The following is a 19,368-nucleotide window of genomic DNA, read 5'->3' as shown; positions in this document are numbered from 1 at the left end:
TTTCTTCCTTGAGCATGGCCTTTATTTCTGTGAGGATGCAAACATTAAGCATCATCAATTAAAATCACATGCATGATTTTTCTCAATCATACTGTGTTTGAAAACCACATGTATGGCTTCAGAGACAGAGAAACACACTTAAAGATGACATCCTGAGAATGTATTGAGCAAAATCTAAAACGAGGAAAACAGGACAAATGATCTTGTTTCTTTAACAAACTGCAAGAAAAGACAGCATGAACCAGTGTGTGGGAGGGGAAGCCTAAAGATCAAATGAGATTCAAGAGATCTATCAACCACTGCAATGTCTGAACTTTATTCTGATCTTTATTTGAACAAACTATTTTTAAAAATCCACTACACCAATTCTTAGAGGACTGGTTCTTTCATAGATAAGGGTATATCTCAGATACTGAGCAACTGGGAAAACAAAGTAAATCAAACCCAATTTCCATCCAGCTACATTTATCCAGAAAGTAAAATTTACAGTACTAGGACTACATAGATAATATTCCAGATATTCCAATTCTGAGGTAGAAATCCTTTTAGTTCTAATGCTTATTTTATATATGATTTATCTATTTTATATATTAAAATACATATATTCTATTATCTGCATACTTATGAGTTTCAATTTTTTTGAGTGGACCTAAACATTTTTTAGTTCAGATCTGTGCAAAACAACCTTCCTCTTGTCCCACTAAGTATATTTCTAGTATAAACATGTCTATCAATCAGCGCCCTCTCTTTTGATTGCTGGAAGTCATTTAAAAGCAGTGAGGAGTGAAAAAAATAAAAACAAAGAGTATAAAAAACCAAATAAACAAAAAGCCAAAATATTCATCAACTCCCATTTCTGCGAACCTATGATATTAATATAATTCACAGATCCAAATTATGCTTCAGAACTGCCTTGGATCCGTCTATAGAAGGTAGAATCTATCCAGGGGAAAAAAGTATGGACAAGAACCATAGTTTAGCTTTTTATTTTTCCAGAAATAATCTTTTTATCTAAAAGTGCTTCACAAATCTCCATCTGACTCAGCCTTATGCCATTGTCTTACCAGGAGGAGTAAAGCTCAGATATTTCTGCTTCACTGTGTTGGAGTCGTAGAACTTTAAGACATCCAGTACAGCCTGAGGATTCTTCTTTTGCTCTAGTTTGGTGATATTGGAGGTCTGTAGTAATCGAGCCCACTGTTCTGGCATGCCCTAACAAAAAGATATTCAGAAATGAGTTATGGTTCAAATCGATCCAATAAAATTAATTTCCAGAGATAAATGACAAATAGACAAAACAAACCAATCCTCTGAGTATAACTTTGACTAAAGATCTAATTTTCTAAAGTTCTATTTTTCTAAGTCTGTTTTGCATAACTATAATAGGCTCTGCTCTCTAGGAAAACAATATATCCAACCACTAACACTTTTTTAAAAAGCAAAAAGCTTTAAGAATTCATAGTTAACATGTGGATAGAAATGTTAATTTCTTTTTTTGTTTGAGATGGAGTCTCACTCTGTCGCCTAGGCTGGGCTGGAGTGCAACAGCACGATCTCAGCGCTCACTGCCACCTCCATCTCCTGTGTTCAAGCTATTCTTCTGCCTCAGCCTCCTGAGTAGGTGGGATTACAGGCACACGCCACTATGCCCGGCTAATTTTTGTATTTTTAACAGACTGGGTTTCACCGTGTTGGCCAGGCTGGTCTTGAACTCCTGGCTTTGTGATCCGCCTGCCTCGGCATCCCAAAGTGCTGGGGTTATAGGTGTGGGCCACCGAGCTCGGCCTTGTTTTGTTTTTTTGAGACAGAGTTTCGCTCTTCTTGCGTAGGCTGGCGTGCAATGGCGTGGTCTCAGCTCACTGCAATCTCCGCCTCCTGGGTTCAAGCGATTCTCTTGCCTTGGCCTCCTAAGTAGCTGGGATTACAGGTGCACACCGGCACTCTTGGCTAATTTTTTTTTTTGTATTTTTAGTAGAGATGGGGGTTTCACCATGTTGGCCAGGCTGTCTCGAACTCCTGACCTCAAGTGATCCGCCCACCTTGGTCTCCCAAAGTACTGGGATTACAGATGTGAGACTGGCCTGAAGTGTTAATTTCAAATTTAGTAATGAAGAAAAATGTTTGAGTGCTATTTTAAATGTTATAAATAGGCCCGAACTAGGTAAACTTACAGTGAATTCTCCAGTAACAGCATCAAAGCCAACATGGATAGTGTGTTCAAAATCAGATGGAGGAGAAATTTCTGGTCGTTCCTTTTCTTTCTTTTTACTTCCTAGAGGGCATCAGAAAAAAAGAAAAAGAATCAGCCTATTTAAACAAGACTAGTAAAGGCACTTTAATTATTGCTGGTTTTTTATTTGTCTTTCTTTTTTTGAGATGGAGTTTTGCTCGTTGCCCAGGCTGGAGTGCAATGGCTTGATCTCAGCTCACTGCAACCTCTGCTTCCCAGGTTCAAGCAATTCTCCTGCCTCAGCCTCCAGAGTAGCTGGGATTACAGATGCGTACCATTATACTTGGCTAATTTTTGTATTTTTAGTAGAGATGGGGTTTCACCATGTTAGTCAGGCTGATCTTGAACTCCTGACCTCAGGTGATCCACCTGCCTCGGCCTCCCAAAATGCTGGGACTATAGGCGTGAACCACCACGCCTGGCCTAGTATGTTTGTATTTTTCCTAAAACATATTAGGATCAAAGCTATTCTAGAAAAGATTTCCCCTAAAAACACTGGCTAATAGGAAACTGGTAAATGAAGTAAAGCAAACTGTCCTGCCATAGAGCAGGGCTGGAGACAACCAAACACTATCCTGATGAGGAGGCACATGGAGCGACCTGAATAACAGGGCACATGCAGAAAAGACACCCACTTAGAACACTAGTTCTTTCACATATGGCTACATCTTAGATCCTGAGCAATGTGGACAGCAAACATAGCAAACCCAATTTCTAGTCAGCTACATACAGTGGGAAGTAAGATTTGCATTACAATGACTCCGCAGATAATACACACTGTAAAGACAAGTAGTTTAGAAGGCCACCTCTCCTTTTTGTGCCACCCTAATCCTTCCTTTTTAGTGGAGTTACTAATCGCCACATTTAAAAACTACTCAGTTTTTCTATGGCCTGATTATAAATTATTTCTGGAACATTTCTGCCACACACCTATCAATAATATTCTCTGTAAATTCCAACACATCAGTTCCTTCCCCCCCACCCCAGCCCCCTCCCTCTCAGCTGTTCCTGCTTTAATCTCATGCCTAGGCTTCCTGCAGTTACTGTCCTATGACATCCCCTTACTCTTACCTGTACTGGAATCTATTTTCCAGACCTTATGTCTTCCCTCCTCCCAATCCCTTTAGTTGATAGTTCCTAACTATATATACATATATATATAAATATATTTAGGTTGGAAATGTGTTTTTTTTACCCTCAGCATTTTCAGTTGCTATTTAGAAGGCCAACGCCATTTTGGTTCTTGTTTAGAGCCTCTGTTGAAAGTCAATTGTCAGGCTGGGTGGGGTGGCTCACGCCTGTAATCTCAGCACTTTGAGAGGCCGAGGCAGGTCGATCATCTGAGGTCAGGAGTTCGAGACCGGCTTAACCAACATGGAGAAACCCTGTCTCTACTAAAAATACAAAAAATTAGCCAGGCGTGGTGGCACAAGCATGTAATTCCAGCTACCTGGGAGGCTGAGGCAGGAGAACTGCTTGAACCCGGGAGGCGGAGGTTGCAGTGAGCCGAGATCGTGCCACTGCACTCTAGCCTGAGCAACAAGAGCGAGACTCCAGACTCTGTCTCAAAAAACAAAAAGTCAATTGTCTGGATGTGTATGAGTCTATCTCTGGAGGCTCTGCTTTGATTATTTTATTGCCATTTTATAATAAGCATAGAAACTATGTTACATAAGTCTTCTTTTTCTTTTGTCAAAGTTGTTTGGGTATTCCAGGTCCTCTGCATTTCCATATGAATTTTAAAATGAGCTCATTAATTTCTACAGAAAGCCTGTTGAAATTCTGACTAGAATTGGAATGAATGTACAGATGAATGTTAGGGAGAATTTCTTTCTTTTTTTTCTTTTTCAGAGGGAGACTCACTCTGTTGCCCAGGCTGGAGTGCAGAGGCATGATCTCAGCTCACCGCAACCTCTGCCTCCCAGGTTCAAGAAATTCTCCTGCCTCAGCCTCCTGAGAAGCTGAGATTACAGGCATATGCCACCACACCCTGCTGATAGCTGATTTTTGTAATTTTTGGTAGAGATGGGGTTTCACCATGTTGGCCAGGCTGGTCTCAAACTTCTGGCCTCACGTAATCTACCTGCTTTGGTTTCCCAAAATGCTGGGATTACAGACATGAGCCACTGCACCTGGCTGAGAATCTATTTCCCAATTTCTTAGCAACACCAGGTTTTAAGATCTAAAATAAAAACGTAGTCAGGTATGGTGGCACAAGAATCATTTGAACCCAGGAGGTGGAGGCTGTAGTAAGCAGAGATCGTGTCACTGCACTCCAGCCTGGGTGACAGAGCCAGACTCTGTCTCAAAAAAATAAGTAAATCTTTGCCTTTATTTAGGTCTTTTAAAATTTCTCTCAGCAGTGTTTGCAGTTGGTCTTTATCTGTTTGGTACACTTCATCAGAATACCACTGTCTAGGCAATTTATTAATATAAACAATAGAAGGTGGCTGGGAGCATTAGCTCATGAATCCCAGCACTTTGGGAGACCAAGGTGGGCAGATCACATGAGGCCAGGAGTTCAAGACCCGCCCAGTCAACATGGCAAAACACTATATCTAAAATACAAACTTTAGCCAGGTACGGTGGCACAAGAATCACTTGAACCCAGGAGGCAGTGGCTGCAGTAAGCAGAGATCGTGTCACTGTACTCCAGCCTGGGTGACAGAGCGAGACTCTGTCTCAAAAAAAACCGAAAAACAAAAAAACAGTTTATTTGGCTCACAGTTCTTCTGGAGGCTATAAAGTCCTCCAGATCAAGGGTCAAGAAGCCACATCTGATGAGGGCCTTCTAGCTGTGTCATAACCTAGCAGAAGGGATCACCTTGCAAGAAAGAGAGCAGGAAAGGGCCAAACTGGCTTTTATACCCAATTCACATCCACAATAAAGACATGAATCCACTTGTGAGCACTCTCACTGCCTCTTTAAGGTCCCATTTCTAAACACTGTTGGCTGGGGGTTAAATTTCTAACACATGAACTTTGGTGGACACATTCAAACCAGAGAAGTAGTTACCAGTGTAGAGTGTACAGATCTGTCACTGTTTCATCAGATTTCTGCCTTGGTATTTCCTGATTTTTTATACTACTGCAAATGGCAGTTTAAAAATTTCCATTTTAGGGCCGGGCGCGGTGGCTCAAGCCTGTAATCCCAGCACTTTGGGAGGCCGAGGCGGGTGGATCACGAGGTCAAGAGATCGAGACCATCCTGGTCAATATGGTGAAACCCCGTCTCTACCAAAAACTACAAAAAATTAGCTGGGCATGGTGGCGCGTGCCTGTAGTCCCAGCTACTCAGGAGGCTGAGGCAGGAGAATTGCTTGAACCCAGGAGGCGGAGGTTGCGGTGAGCCGAGATCGCGCCATTGCACTCCAGCCTGGGTAACAAGAGCGAAACTCGGTCTCCGGAAAAAAAAAAAAAAAAAAAAAAAAAATTTCCGTTTTAATCATTCATTGCTGCCATATTGAAACACAATCGATTGCTGAATACTAATCTTATATCCTGAAACCTTAGCATACTTACTTACACTAGTATTTTTGTAAATATAGTATTTTCCTATAAAAATTCAATCATGTTGTGGTAAATAAAGTCAACTTTAGTTCTTTCCAATCCGGATTTCTTTCATTCATTTTCTTAAAAAAAATTTTTTTTTAAATTTTGCCTTATTTACCTTTAGTACATTGTTGAATAAAAGTGGATAAAGAGGAATTTTATTTTTCCTGATCTAAGAGGAAAATTCTCATTTTTACCCTTAAGTTCAATGCTAGTGGTAGGTTTATAAAAGGCGTCCTTTGTGAGACTAAAGGCATTCTCTTCTATTCCAAGTTTGCTGAACAATTTTATCAGAAATGGATGTTAGATTTTGTCAAATGCTATTTCTACATATATTGAGACAAACATATGGCCTATCCTTTCTACTCTATTAATATAGTCAGTAACATCAATCAATTTTCAAACATTAAACCAACAAAATCCACTTGGTCATGATGTATTGTCCTTTTTATACACTACTGGATTCCAATTGCTAAAATCTTGTTAAGATTTTAACACTGGCCAGGCACAGTGGCTCACACCTATAACCCTAGCACTTTGGGAGGCTGAGGTGGGGTACCACTTGAGCTCAGGAGTTCGAGATCAGCCTGGCCAACATGATGAAGCCCTGTCTCTACTAAAAATACAATTAGCTGGGTGTGGTGGTGCATGCCTATAATTCCAGCTACTCGGGAGGCTGAGGCAGGAGACTTGCTTGAACCCAGGAGATGGTAGATGCAGTGAGTCAAGATCGCACCACCGCACTCCAGCATAGGCAACAGAGCAAGATTCCTTCTCCAAAAAAAAAAAAAGAGAGAGAGAGAGAGAGAGATAAAAAATTATTGGTACATATTTGTTCATACCATTACTTTATGTTTTTAATATCTATAAAATCTGTAGGGGTGCCACCACCTCTCTCATTCTCAATACAGGTAATTTGTCTCTCCTCACCACTGCCCACCTGGCTACAGGTTTATCCATTTGACTGATATTCTAAATGAATCCACTTTTGGTTGCAGTGATTTTCTCTGCTGCCTTCCCCCCTCCCCCCATTTCATTTATTCCCATTTTGCTTTTTATTATTTCCTTTCTTCTACTTACTTTGGATTTCATCTGCTCTTCCCTTCTAGTTTATTAAGATGGCTTAAAGTCAATTATTTAAAATCTCTTTTATTCGAATATGGTGTTCAATACTATAAATCTTCCACTAAGTGCTGCTTTAGCAGTATCCTAAAAATATTGATGTTTTGAATTTTCACTCAGCTTAATATATTTTCTAAATATCTTTTCGATTTATTTGTGAAGTGCTTTCTTTACTTTCCAAGTATTTCCAGAGACCTTCTAGTGACTGATTTCTAATTGAATTATACTGTGGTCACAAGAACACACTTTATATGATTTAAATCATTCATTCATTCACTCATTTATTTAGAGAGGGAGTCTCACTCTGTCGCCCAGGCTGGAGTGCAGTGGTGTGATCTCGGCTCGCTGAAGCCTCCGCCTTACAGATTCAAGTGATTCTCCTGCCTCAGCCTCCCAAGGAGCTGGGATTACAGGTGCCTGCCACCACACCCTGCTGATTTTTATATTTTTAGTGGAGATGGGGTTAAAACTTGTTGGCCAGGCTGGTCTTGAACTTCTGACCTCAAGTGATCTGCCCGCCTCAGTCTCCCAAAGTGCTAGGATTACAGGTGTGAGCCACCACACCTGGCCAACATTTTTGAGAATTTTAAAAAGTAGACTTCATGTGTCTTTAAAGAGAATGTATATTCTGCTGTTACTGGTTAGAGTGTTCTATAAATGCCTATTAGGTCAAGTTGGCTGACAGCTGTTTTCAAATTTTATATATCCTTACTGATTTTTTGTCTATTTGTTCTACCAATTACTGACAGAAGTGTATTGGAATCTCCAATTATAATGGAACTTGTTTCCTCTTGAAATCCTCTCAGTTTTTGCTTCATGAATTTTGAAACTCTGTTATTAGGTACATAAATAGTTAGTTCTATTATATCATCTTAATGAACAGGTCTTATTATGAAATAACAACCTTCCTTATTATCACTGATAGTATTTTTTAGTTCTAAAATCTAGTTTGTCTGCTGTTTATACAGCCAGTTCAGGTTTCTCTGAATTGCTGGCATACCTTTTCCTACCCTTTTATTTTGACCTATTTTGTGGATTTATGTTTTAAAGTAGATTTCCTGTAGGTAGGTCTGTTTTTAATCAATCTTTTCTGCCTTCTTCTGGACTAAGTATTTTTTGAGATTCCCTTTTATCTACTCAGTTGTTTCCTAAGCTATATCTCTTTGCATACCATAATGTTCACCTCTTTAAATTGTATATTTTAACGGGTTTTAGTATATTTAGAGTTGTGCAATCATAATCACAATCTAACTTATCATACACAAAAGAAACCTTGTACCTAATAGCAATTACTCCCCATTTCAGCCCCTGACCCACTCCAAACCTCAGGCAACCACTAATCTACTTTTTCTCCACAAGTTTGCCTGTTCTGGTCATTAATATAAACGGAACCATAAAATATGCAGTCTTTGTGAATGACTATTTTTTTACTTCACGTTTTTTGGGATTCATCCATGTTACAAGGTGTATCAGTGCTTTGTTTCTTAAAAACTCAAATCATTATCTTTCAAAGAAATTTAGATAAGAAAGAACCCATACCATAGGGGTTCCAATCCCCCAGGCCATGGACTGGTTACCACTCTAAGGCTTGTTAGGAACCAGGCTGCACAGCAGGAAGTGAGTGGCAGGTGAGCGAGCATCAGTGCCTGAGCTCCGCCTCCTGTCAGATCAGCAGTGGCATTCGTTTCTCATAGTGTGAACCCTATTGTGAACTGCACATGAGAGGGATCTAGGTTGTGTGCTCCTTATAAGAATCTAATGTCTGATGACTTCAGGTGGAACAGATGAAACTGTTCATCTAGAAGCCATTTCCCCACACCGCTGGGTCTGTGGAAAAATTGTCTTCCATGAAACCAATCCCTGGTGCCATAAAGGTCAGGGGATGTACCACTTCCAGTGCTTTTCAGTCCTTTCTGTAAGTCCACATTTCCAAATCCGACATCACTTTACTTCTGCCTCAAGGGCTTAGTTTAACATTTTTTGTAGTATGTCTGCTGGTGATAAACTCAGTTCAGCTTTTACATATTTAAAAGTCTGTTTCCTTTTTTTTTTTTTTTTTTGAGACAGAGTCTTTCACTGTCGCCCAGGCTGTAGTGCAGTGGAGCGATCTTGGCTCACTGCAATCTCCGCCTCCTGGGTTTAAGCAATTTTCCTGCCTCAGCCTCCCGAGTAGATGGGACTACAGGCATGTGCCACCACGCCCAGCTAATTTTTTTGTATTTTTAGGAGAGACTGGGTTTCACCACATTGACCAGATGGTCTTGATCTCCTGAGCTCGTGATCTGCCTGCCTCGGCCTCCTAAAGTACTGGGATTACAAGAGTGAGCCACCTCGCCTGGCCTCCTCCTTTGTTTTGTGAAAGACACTTTCACTAGTATAGAATTCTAGGCTGACAGATTCTTTTCTCTTTAAATACTTTAAAGATGTCTTCTGGCTTGCACAGTTACTTACATAAAGTCTGTGATTGCTCTATCTTTGTCCTCTTACATATAATGAGTCTTTTTTTCTGGTAGCTTTTAAAATTTTCTCTATCACTGTGTTCTCTTTTTTTTTTTTTGGTTTGAAACAGCATCTTGCTCTGACACCCAGGCTGTAGTGCAGTAGTACGATCTCAGCTCACTAAAGTCTCAACCTCTGGCCTCAAGCAATCCTCCCGGCTCACACCACCATGCCCAGATATTTTTTTTTTTTTTTTTTTTTTTTTTTTTTTTGGGTAGAGATGGGGTTTGGCCATGTTGCCCAGGTTGGTCTCAAACTCCGACTCCTGGGCTCAAATGATCCTCCCACATTGGTCTCCCCAAATTCTAGGATGAGAGGCGTGAGCCACTGCACCCAGCCCCATCATTGGTTTTAGACAATCTGATTACTGTAAGCCTTGGTGTAGTTTTCATGTTTCCTATGTTCACATTTTGTACAGGGAGGGTAGCTTCGGGTTCTTCTCCAAGGATGCTGTGGAATAAACGTCCTACAATACACGTGCTGCTGAACAGCTGCTCTGGTTTGGCATCTCCTTTGGCTGAGTTATAAAACAGGGTTTCCAAGGCTGGGAATAGTAATCCCACCTCCCTCCTTTGCCTCTGGCTGTCCTCAAAGTATTTCTCCCTATGCCTCCTGTGGACGAAGGCAGGGACGGGTCTCCTGCCAGAGAACCCAAGATGGTGGGGAAGGTGGTTGTCCTCCTCAATCTCACTTTTTCCCATACAGAAACTGTGAATTGGGGGAGATTTTCCCAGACTTGGTGCCAGTCAGACTGGAGGAGGGGGTGTTGCAGATACGGAAGTCCAATGATTATGGCATGCTTGGCATTCTTTCATTTCTCTGTGGCCCCGGTAACTGTCTCCTTCTCATATTTGAGTTCTTGGATATTGCTGGTAACAATCTTAGTGCTGCATGTTCTTGGTTTTCTGTGGTGGCGTGGGCAGAGTGAGTGAAGCAGCATGCTTCTACACCACCATTTTAGAACTAGAAGTTGCTGTTTCCTACACTTAATTGTCATTAGATCTTTTAACTGTTATCTTTTCTCTCGTATTTTCCATCTTTGTATTTGTTTAATTCTTTGGGAGAATTTTCTTTTCTTTTTAATTTGAGACAGAGTCTTGCCTTGTCACCTGGGTTGGAGTGTAGTGGCACAATCTCAACTCATTGCAACCTCCACCTCCCAGGTTCAAGTGATTCTCCTGCCTCAGCCTCCCCAGTAGCTGGGATTACAGGCGTGTGCCACCATACCCAGCTAATTTTTGTATTCTTAGTAGAGATGGAGTTTTACCATGTTGTCCAGGATGGTTTTGAACTTCTGACTTCAAGTGATCCAGCCACCTAGGCCTCCCAAAGTGCTGAGATCACAGGCTCTAGCTGGGAGAATTTTCTTGATTATCTTTCACTCTTCCTTCTACTGCTACCTTTCGTTTTGGTAATTTTAAATGGTGATATTCCAAGAATTAGTTTTCATTGTTCTCCGATCATTCTTTCTCTGACAACCCTTTTCCTGTTTCATGGATTCATCTTTAGAGATTATCCAGTATATGTGTATGCACAGGCTGGGGTTTTCTCCTTACACTGTCTTATTTCTTTTAAGTTCCTATTTTTATCCCTATTGTTTTGGACTCTCCCTCTCATTTAAAAGGGTTTTTCATAAATGTCTAGTGATCCTTTACTGTCTACTCATACAGAAAAGTATTAAAAAGCTAACTGGGAGATAAGCCAGCCTTAACACTAAAGATAAGGACAGCATGCAAGGTACCTAAAGTATTTTTTCCCCATGCAATTGTTTATCCAGAGAAAAATCTTTCAATCTCCTGTATGAGGGCTATGAGTCAGTAGGCTACAAGTATTCTGAAAGCAGGATGAGGAAGAGTTTAAAATGTGACTTTCATGGAAGTCACCTTTTTTATTCTGGTGCTTCAAGTTTTCCTGACTGCCTTGATAAGAACAGAGGATTACTTGGTTTAATTTCTCTGGAAATAAACGTAAATGTCAGTTTGTTCTTTTTTTCCTTCCAGAGGATGGGGGTTACATTTAGATGGATGTGTGGGATGCAAAGGAGTCCTGGGGGACCTTTGACACTTTCTATGTTGATTTTCAAATAATCCCCAGTCTTTTCAGCCTGTGTATTACATCCCACCCCCACTCCGACATAGTATTCTGTGCCTCTAAATTTTGAGCTTCCGGAGTTTTTGCAAGGGAAACTGGTTCCCTTCTTGCAGATTTCCCACTGCAGACGCTTAGGTTATGTGTTTCTCTGTCCTGCCTAGTCAGGTGTCATTTCTCTACAACTTCCAAATGTGTTACATTTGAAGCCTCTTTCACACTACTATTTCCTCTCTTTTTCTCTTTGACCTTATAATATATATACATATATATTACATAATATATGTGTATTATGTATATATTATGTAATATAAATACAAATTGTGTTTGTAATATATACAAATTATATATATATATATATATATATATATATATATATAAAATTATAAAAATATATATTTTCCCTGTCATTTTAGTTGGGTCTTGGGAGGGAGAGTAAAGAGAATGCTTCTGTATGTGGTCAACTTGCTGTGTTTAACCAGAAGATTCTTGTAATATCCAAGAGTTAAAAATCATGCTGTTTGATAAGTCTGTACACATAAAGTTGGAAATGTTACCGCATGCTATTCTTTGTTTACAAAGATACTACTAACTTAGTAGGAAACACAATAATACTTATTTAATTAGTAATAACAGATTTATGCTCAAAATGTCCATCTCCTCTGTAGGCACATAACTTAAAAGAGATCTGGTCACAGTGAGAGGGAAGAGCATATTGGTTATGGAAAGGAACAGAGGGAAATTAAATTGTTAAGCCTGGATTAAATTCTGTATCTTTACTGAAACACATAATTATGAATATATCTATCATAAATGGCCTCTCTCTCAATTTCCACTAGACTTTGAGTAATGTGAGGTGGCGCCCTCAACATTTCTTTGTCTCTTGGCTTCTAACTGAATATCCTACATATGGAGAAAATATTTATTAGCTAACTATAAACAAGTAGTTTACAATTTAATGTACTATGATTATATGTGTTCTTTCTTTAAAAAAAAAAATCTGCTCAGCATCCTACTTCTGGAAACTTCCCTCACCCTTCCTCTATGCAGATAGTTGGGAAAGATGCCATTTTCTTACATGACTATGGTCACAGATGACTGGTCATGGTGGGCATCTAACTCAAGCCAGGTCAGCACAGCTTCCCACACACCCTCGAGCAACTGGTTCAAGGGCAGCTCCCTCAGCTAAGCCAGACTCGGCTCCCTGAGAATCAGTCTCTTTTGACTAAAGTTATAGGAAATTGAGCCCAGGAATTATATTGCTTAACACACAGAGAAAAACCATTCTCAAATAAGAAATATAAAATAAGAAAGAAATATAAAAAGAAGGGGGAGAGGTATCTAGCAAGAGAATTCCTAGTTGCTGCTTCGTCTAAGGCCTAGTCATATTCTTCAACTTAGAAATGTTAAGAGTTTAGAGAAATACATTAACATTTCATATATGATAGGGGTATAGAGTAAAAAGTTAAAGGAAAGACAAATGATTAAGCAGAACTTGAGATACAGTCACATTAGTTCATCCAAAATGAAACAACCTACTATCCTAAAAATCTGTTTAATGCCATTTGTTTTTACATAACACACATACAGGTAGTCTCTATATTTTAGTAGTCTCAATAAGAAAAGGAAGGTATATTAGAAACAATGTCTAAAACAAAAAGATAGTAAAGCATTTCTCAAATTTAACAATGTGCTGTTCACATTGCTGGATATTGCTATACAAACAGTGTCTTTAATACTGTTATATAATAACTCTAGAAGCCCAGAAATAGAGGACCAATCAAAATAAATTTATGTAGACACCTTAGCTTTGGAGAAATCTAAAATCTGTTCATGTTTGATCAAATAAAAGTAATTCAACTTCCCACTTCTGCTTATCAATAACCACCTGCAAGATGTTCACCGGGCAACCGGGATCACTTGATAGGAAGTGATGGACCAGAGGCAAAAAACTTATTTTAATAAAATGAACAATTCAACTAATGCCCTAGGGGAAAAAAAAGATTCTCAGAATCATTTTCCAGCTTCATCAGACAACAAAACAGCATCAGGCAGGCAGCAACCTTCAGCCAAGAGGCAGAGAGACCCTGAGTCACGTTGACAAAAGGTACTGAAAAGAATCCTAATTAGGCTACTGTCACATACTAGGACTACTATCTTTTAGGCTACTTTTGAGCTGTAGTCTAAGGCTGAACAAACAAACAAGCAAGCAAACAAACAAAAGAAACCCCTTTTCTGTTTAAAAGGAAGACTCTTCTGTTTCTTGTCTAACCCTAAGTAATTCCTCCTTTGTTCTTTTGATGTACAATAGCTTCAATTCCATCACACAGAAGAGAATTCTCTAAGGAAAGGGGTCCCAACCCCTGGACCATGGAACAATACAGGTCCATGGCCTGTTAGGAACCGGGCAGCACAGCAGGAGGTAAGCAGCAGGGAGTAAGCATCACTGCCTGACCTCCACCTCCTGTCAGATCAGCGGCAGCACTGGATTCTCATTGGAGCACAAACCCTATTGTGAACTGCACACGTGAGGGATCTAGGTTGCACACTCCTTGTGAGAAACTAACTAACGTGTGATGATCTGAGGTGGAAGAGTTTCATACTGAAACTACCCCGCCGCCAACCCCATAGAAAAACTGTTTGCCAGGAAACCAGTCCCTGGTGCCAAAAAGGCTGGGGATCACTCCTCTAGGAAATAGAGAAGTATGGGCTGCTATTATTAATCTCAGAATTCAGTTTTTTAAATCAGGAAGGGGGTTTACAGATCTAAGTCCTAACCAATCAGAAGTGAAGGTGCAGCCGGGCAAGATGGCTCAAGCCTGTAATCCCAGCACTTTGGGAGGCCGAGGCGGGTGGATCACGAGGTCAAGAGATCAAGACCATCCTGGTCAACATGGTGAAACCCCGTCTCTACTAAAAATACAAAAAATTAGCTGCGCATGGTGGCGCGTGCCTGTAGTCCCAGCTACTCAGGAGGCTGAGGCAGGAGAATTGCCTGAACCCAGGAGGCGGAGGTTGCGGTGAGCCGAGATTGCGCCATTGCACTCCAGCCTGGGTAACAAGAGCGAAACTCCGACTCAAAAAAAAAAAAGAAGAAGTGAAGGTGCTTATAGGTTAAATAACTAGATGTGAAAATTGCTTTAGTTAATAAAGACAATACCATTCAACACTAGCTATATGAATAAAGCTTATTTTAAAAAGTCAATGGTTCACTGACATTTTCATAATTGAAACTACTAGACTGGTTAGGCCATTTCTCACCTGGGCTACTGCAAAAGCCTCCTAACTAGTTTCCAGCTTTACTCTCAGACTTCGAACAAAACCTATTTTCTATACACCTACCATTCTCTCCTGTCTAAAACAGAGAGATGGCCAGCTCTTTCCCGTTTAAAAATCTGTAATGATTCCCCAGGAAACAGGATAAAACCTGAGCTCTGTAGCACAGAATACAAGGCCCTTTATGACCTGGTCATTGCGTACCTCTTCAGCCTCTTCCACTGTCTATAGCGCCTACATACACGCTGCTATAATTCTCTCTCCTTCCCTCTCTGCTTTCCAATAACACTGGACTGCATTCAGCTCCATGGATGGGCTATGGTCCCTCCTCTAAGTGGGCCACTGAAACAAGCTCTTCCCCATGCATGGAACACACTTTGTAACTGTCATCTCACCCATCCTGCAATCTTCAGCTCTATCATCACTTCCTTAGGAAGCCTTCCAGACACTCCAGATTAGACAGATGTCTTACATTACCTCTGTATCACTTTTCATAGCTTGTAATTCTATACCATGGTTTTAGATTGCTGTCATGGGAGCAGGGACACTGTCTGCTTTGTTTATCACTTATCTGTGATTATTCACATAGTACGCACCTTAGCAAGCATGGAAAAAAGACTTGTTCCATCAAGTAAACCTAAAAAGGTGTGATCTGAAAGGATTTCTAATTTTCTCAAGTTTTTCAGTGATGCCAATTAAAACCAGTAATCAAAAATTAAAAACATCCTAGAGTCTTTTTTTTAATAAAGATATTAGCTGGTTTTTTTTTTTTTTTTTTTTTGGTAAGGAAAACAGTAAGGGATGTAAATTTTGGAGTGGAATAAAATGAATTATCTCTAGATCAGGTCTTACATTAGAGATAGCAAAAGTCTTAACATCATTATGATTTTTTTTTTTTAAATAGAAATACAATTGTTTCCCTTTAAGACTTCTGTTTCAAGATGACATACTGAGCACATACTATAGTCCTCTCCCTTCTTATATACCAAATCCAGTATTTCACAGAATAAAATCCATGAGGAATGTTCCAGAATGAAAAGCAATTAGGCTAAGTCTAAGGAGAGAAGCAGCAGTGCAGGATGTCGGTGGGAGAATGCTTCTGCAAACTGCTGCAGGTGGCTGAAACTAGAAGCAAGGCGGGTGGAAATGGGGGGACCCAGAGGCAGCCTGTAGGGTGATGAACAGGATAATCTAGTGAGAGCAGCATAGCAGGTTACCTCTATATTCACAAAAGCACAAATGTGCAAACATACACAAGGTTCTCCCTCATTCCTAACTCCTAAAGCTGGGCCCCAGTGACAGGGCTGTGTTTCAGCTTCCAGGTGGGAGAGGAAAGGGAGGTAGAGCTCCAAGAAATAGGAGGAATAAAGGAACATCCTACCCTCCAAACATTCCATACATCTCTTTGTCTCTCTGACTAAAAACAACATGCTCCTAAACCTCCTCCCTGGAAACAGGCTACACAAAGAGGCTCTGCAGATTCCTCACCCTCAACTACAAAAGATGAATGCAAAAGTATCCACAGGGCTTTTTTTTTGTTGCTGTTAAAGTACATGATAAACAGATTCTAAAATTCATAGAAAAATGTGAAAAACCAAAGCGATTAATAGGATTCTGAAGAAGAATCTGGTAAGACATTTATTCTATCAGGCATTAACAATCATTTTAAGAGGCCAGGCGCGGTGGCTCACGCCTGTAATCCCAGTATTTTGGGAGGCCAAGGCTGGTAGATTGTTTGAACCCAGGAGTTTGACACCATCCTGGGCAACATATGAGATCCTGTCTCTACAAAAAATACACAATTTAGTTGGGCATGGTGTCATGAGCCCATAGTCCCAACTATTTGGGAGGCTGAGGCACGAGGATCACTTGAATTTGGGAGGTGGAGGTTGCAGTGAACCAAGACATACCACTGCACTCCAGCCTGGGCCACAGAGTGAGACCCTGCCTCAAAAAAAAAAAAGAAAAAAAAAAAAAATATATATATATACACATATATATATATACACACACATATATATATGTACACACACACATATATATACACACACATATATATACACACACATATATATATATACACATATATATATACACACATATATATATACACATATATATATACACATATATATATACACACATATATATATACACACATATATATATATATGACATAGTAATCAAGACAGACAGAGCTATTATTAGCTCATGTACAGATAAATAACCTAATGTAATAAAATAGAGAAGACAGAAACAGACTCTCACATGGAAACTTGATAAATAATGGTATTAAAGGTCAGTGGGGAAAAAACAAGACTCAATAAACGGTCTGGAATACTATCCAAGTTTAAAGAAAAAAGTGAATCTTTTCACAGATATACAAAAATAAAAATCCAGATAGTCCAAAGATTTAAAATGTAAAAGGCAAACTATAGAAGAAATATAGGAAAATGTCTTTATGACCCCAAATTAAGCAAAAATTTCTTTAAAAAAAAAAAAAGCTCAGTGGGGCACAGTGGCTCACGCCTATAATTCCAGCACCTTGGGGAGGCTGAGGCAGGCGGATTACTTGAGGTCAGGAGTTCGAGACCAGCCTGACCAAGATGGAGAAACCCCATCTCTACTAAAAAATACAAAATTAGCTGGGCACGGTGGTGCATGCCTGTAATTCCAGCTACTCAGCAGGCTGAGGCAGGAGAATCACTTGGACCTGAGGCAGAGGCTGCAGTGAGCCAAGACCATGCCATTGCACTCCAGCCTGGCAACAAAAGTGAAACTCCACCTCAAAAAAAAAAAGAAGCTCAAAACATAAAAAAGATAAATTGATTAATTCCAGTATATCAAAATAACTTCTATTCCTTAAAAGATACTACTGAAAGGGTGAAAAGGCAAATCACATCCTGGAAGACTATCTTTAACATCATATAACTGACAAGGGATTAGTATATAGACTATAAGGAACGTTTATTAATAGAAAACAAAAACAATCCAGTAGAAAAATGGATTAAAGGCCTTAATATCGTTTGGCTGTGTCCCCACCCAAATCTCATCTTGAATTCTCACATGTAGTGGGAGCGAGCCAGTAGGAGTTAATTGAACCATGCGGGCCCGTGCTGTTCTCATGACAGTGAATAAATCTAACAAGATATCCTGGTTTTAAAAGGGGGTTTCCCTGCACAAGATCTCTCTCTTTGCCTGCCGTCATCCATGTAGGATGTGACTTGCTACTCCTTGACTTCTGCCATGATTGTGAGGCCTCCCCAGCCATGTGGAACTTTAAGTCCAAGGAACCCTTTTTCTTGTATAAATTACCCAGTCTCAGGTATGTCTTTGTCAGTGGTGTGAAAACGGACTAATACAGATATTGAACAGTAATTTCTTTTGAACAGATATTTCATAGAAAGCACATATGAATGGTCAATTAACCTGAAAAGATGCTCAGTTTTTTGAGTAATCAGGGAAAGGCAAATTAAAACCACAATGAGTCACTCTTTCACCCCTCCCAGAGTTGCTGAGGGTGTTCAGCAATGGGAACTCTCATTTTCTGTGGGTGAGAATATACACTAAAAACTTGTAGAAAACACTCTGACAAACCTAGTCAAGTCACACACTGGAACAGCTTGTAACCCAGCAATTCTACTCCTAAATATATACCTCTGAATGACCTTTAAATCTTTGACTAGGATCAAAACCAAGAAATACATTTTATATCCTGACTCAGTATATACACAACTAAAACAAATTGTTTCATAAGACAACTTTTTTACTGTGTGCACAATGCTGATTATTCTATTTCATTTAGTGTCATCCACTATACAGATTTCATAACCCACCAATGCAGTGGTTTTTAATATGAGCTGCACCTTAGAATCATCTGGGTCATTTAAAAAATTAAAAACAAAATCAAAACTGATACCCAGGGTGAGCCCTTAAAGATGATGATTGCTGATTCAACTGGAATGAGATGGAGTTTGAACACAGATTTATTAAGCTTCCCAGGTGATTCTAATTAGCAATTCAAGAACTAAACTAATGGATCACCTAAAGTTTGAGAAGCTTTGCCCTAGAGAAATACTTGAACACGTCCAGTAATATGTATGTTTAAGATTATCCACAGCAGCATTATTCATGAAAACAATCCAAATGTCTATAGATAGGAGACTGGTTAAATAAACTGCAGTATATTTACAGTGTAGCAATATACAGCAGTGAAAGTGAACAAACTACAGGATATACATCAACAAATCTCAAAAGCAGAAAGCTGAGTGAAAAATGTATGGAAAAAATGCGCAGACAGCATAATTCCATTCATAAAAGATTCCCAAACAGGCATGCTAAACCATATATATTTGAGGATGAATAGATATGTTATAAAATTACAATAAAAACGCAGCATTCAGTATGGTGGATATTGGGAAAGAAGAGGAGAAGGATAAGATGGGGCATAGCAGACAGGGACTTCAGAGGTACTGATAAAATTCTAGGCTGAGTGGTAGGTACAAAGATGTTGTGTGTGTGTGTGTGTGTGTGTATATATATATATATATATATACACACACACATTTTATATATATATATATATATATATATATATATAT

At 39.5% G+C, this 19,368-nt stretch overlaps 1 protein-coding gene across 2 annotated transcripts in view; it reads right to left on the bottom strand.

The window, feature by feature from the left end:
* The window catches only part of PAK2 (p21 (RAC1) activated kinase 2), an 84,848-nt gene that overhangs the window by 27,089 nt on the left and 38,391 nt on the right, over positions 1-19,368 (bottom strand). For both annotated transcript variants that reach the window (XM_032298143.1, XM_032298144.1), the window contains exons 3-4: positions 2,172-2,272; positions 1,065-1,212 (exon numbers count right to left, since the gene is read on the bottom strand). In XM_032298143.1, coding sequence (XP_032154034.1) covers positions 1,065-1,212; positions 2,172-2,272 — 249 coding nt within the window. The remainder of the gene's footprint in view (positions 1-1,064; positions 1,213-2,171; positions 2,273-19,368) is intronic.

The sequence above is a fragment of the Sapajus apella genome, unplaced genomic scaffold, assembly GCF_009761245.1.
Source record: "Sapajus apella isolate SASKATOON/1434 unplaced genomic scaffold, GSC_monkey_1.0 scaffold38, whole genome shotgun sequence".
Taxonomy (NCBI): Eukaryota; Metazoa; Chordata; class Mammalia; order Primates; family Cebidae; genus Sapajus; species Sapajus apella.
This window is presented reverse-complemented; position numbering and strand designations above follow the sequence as displayed.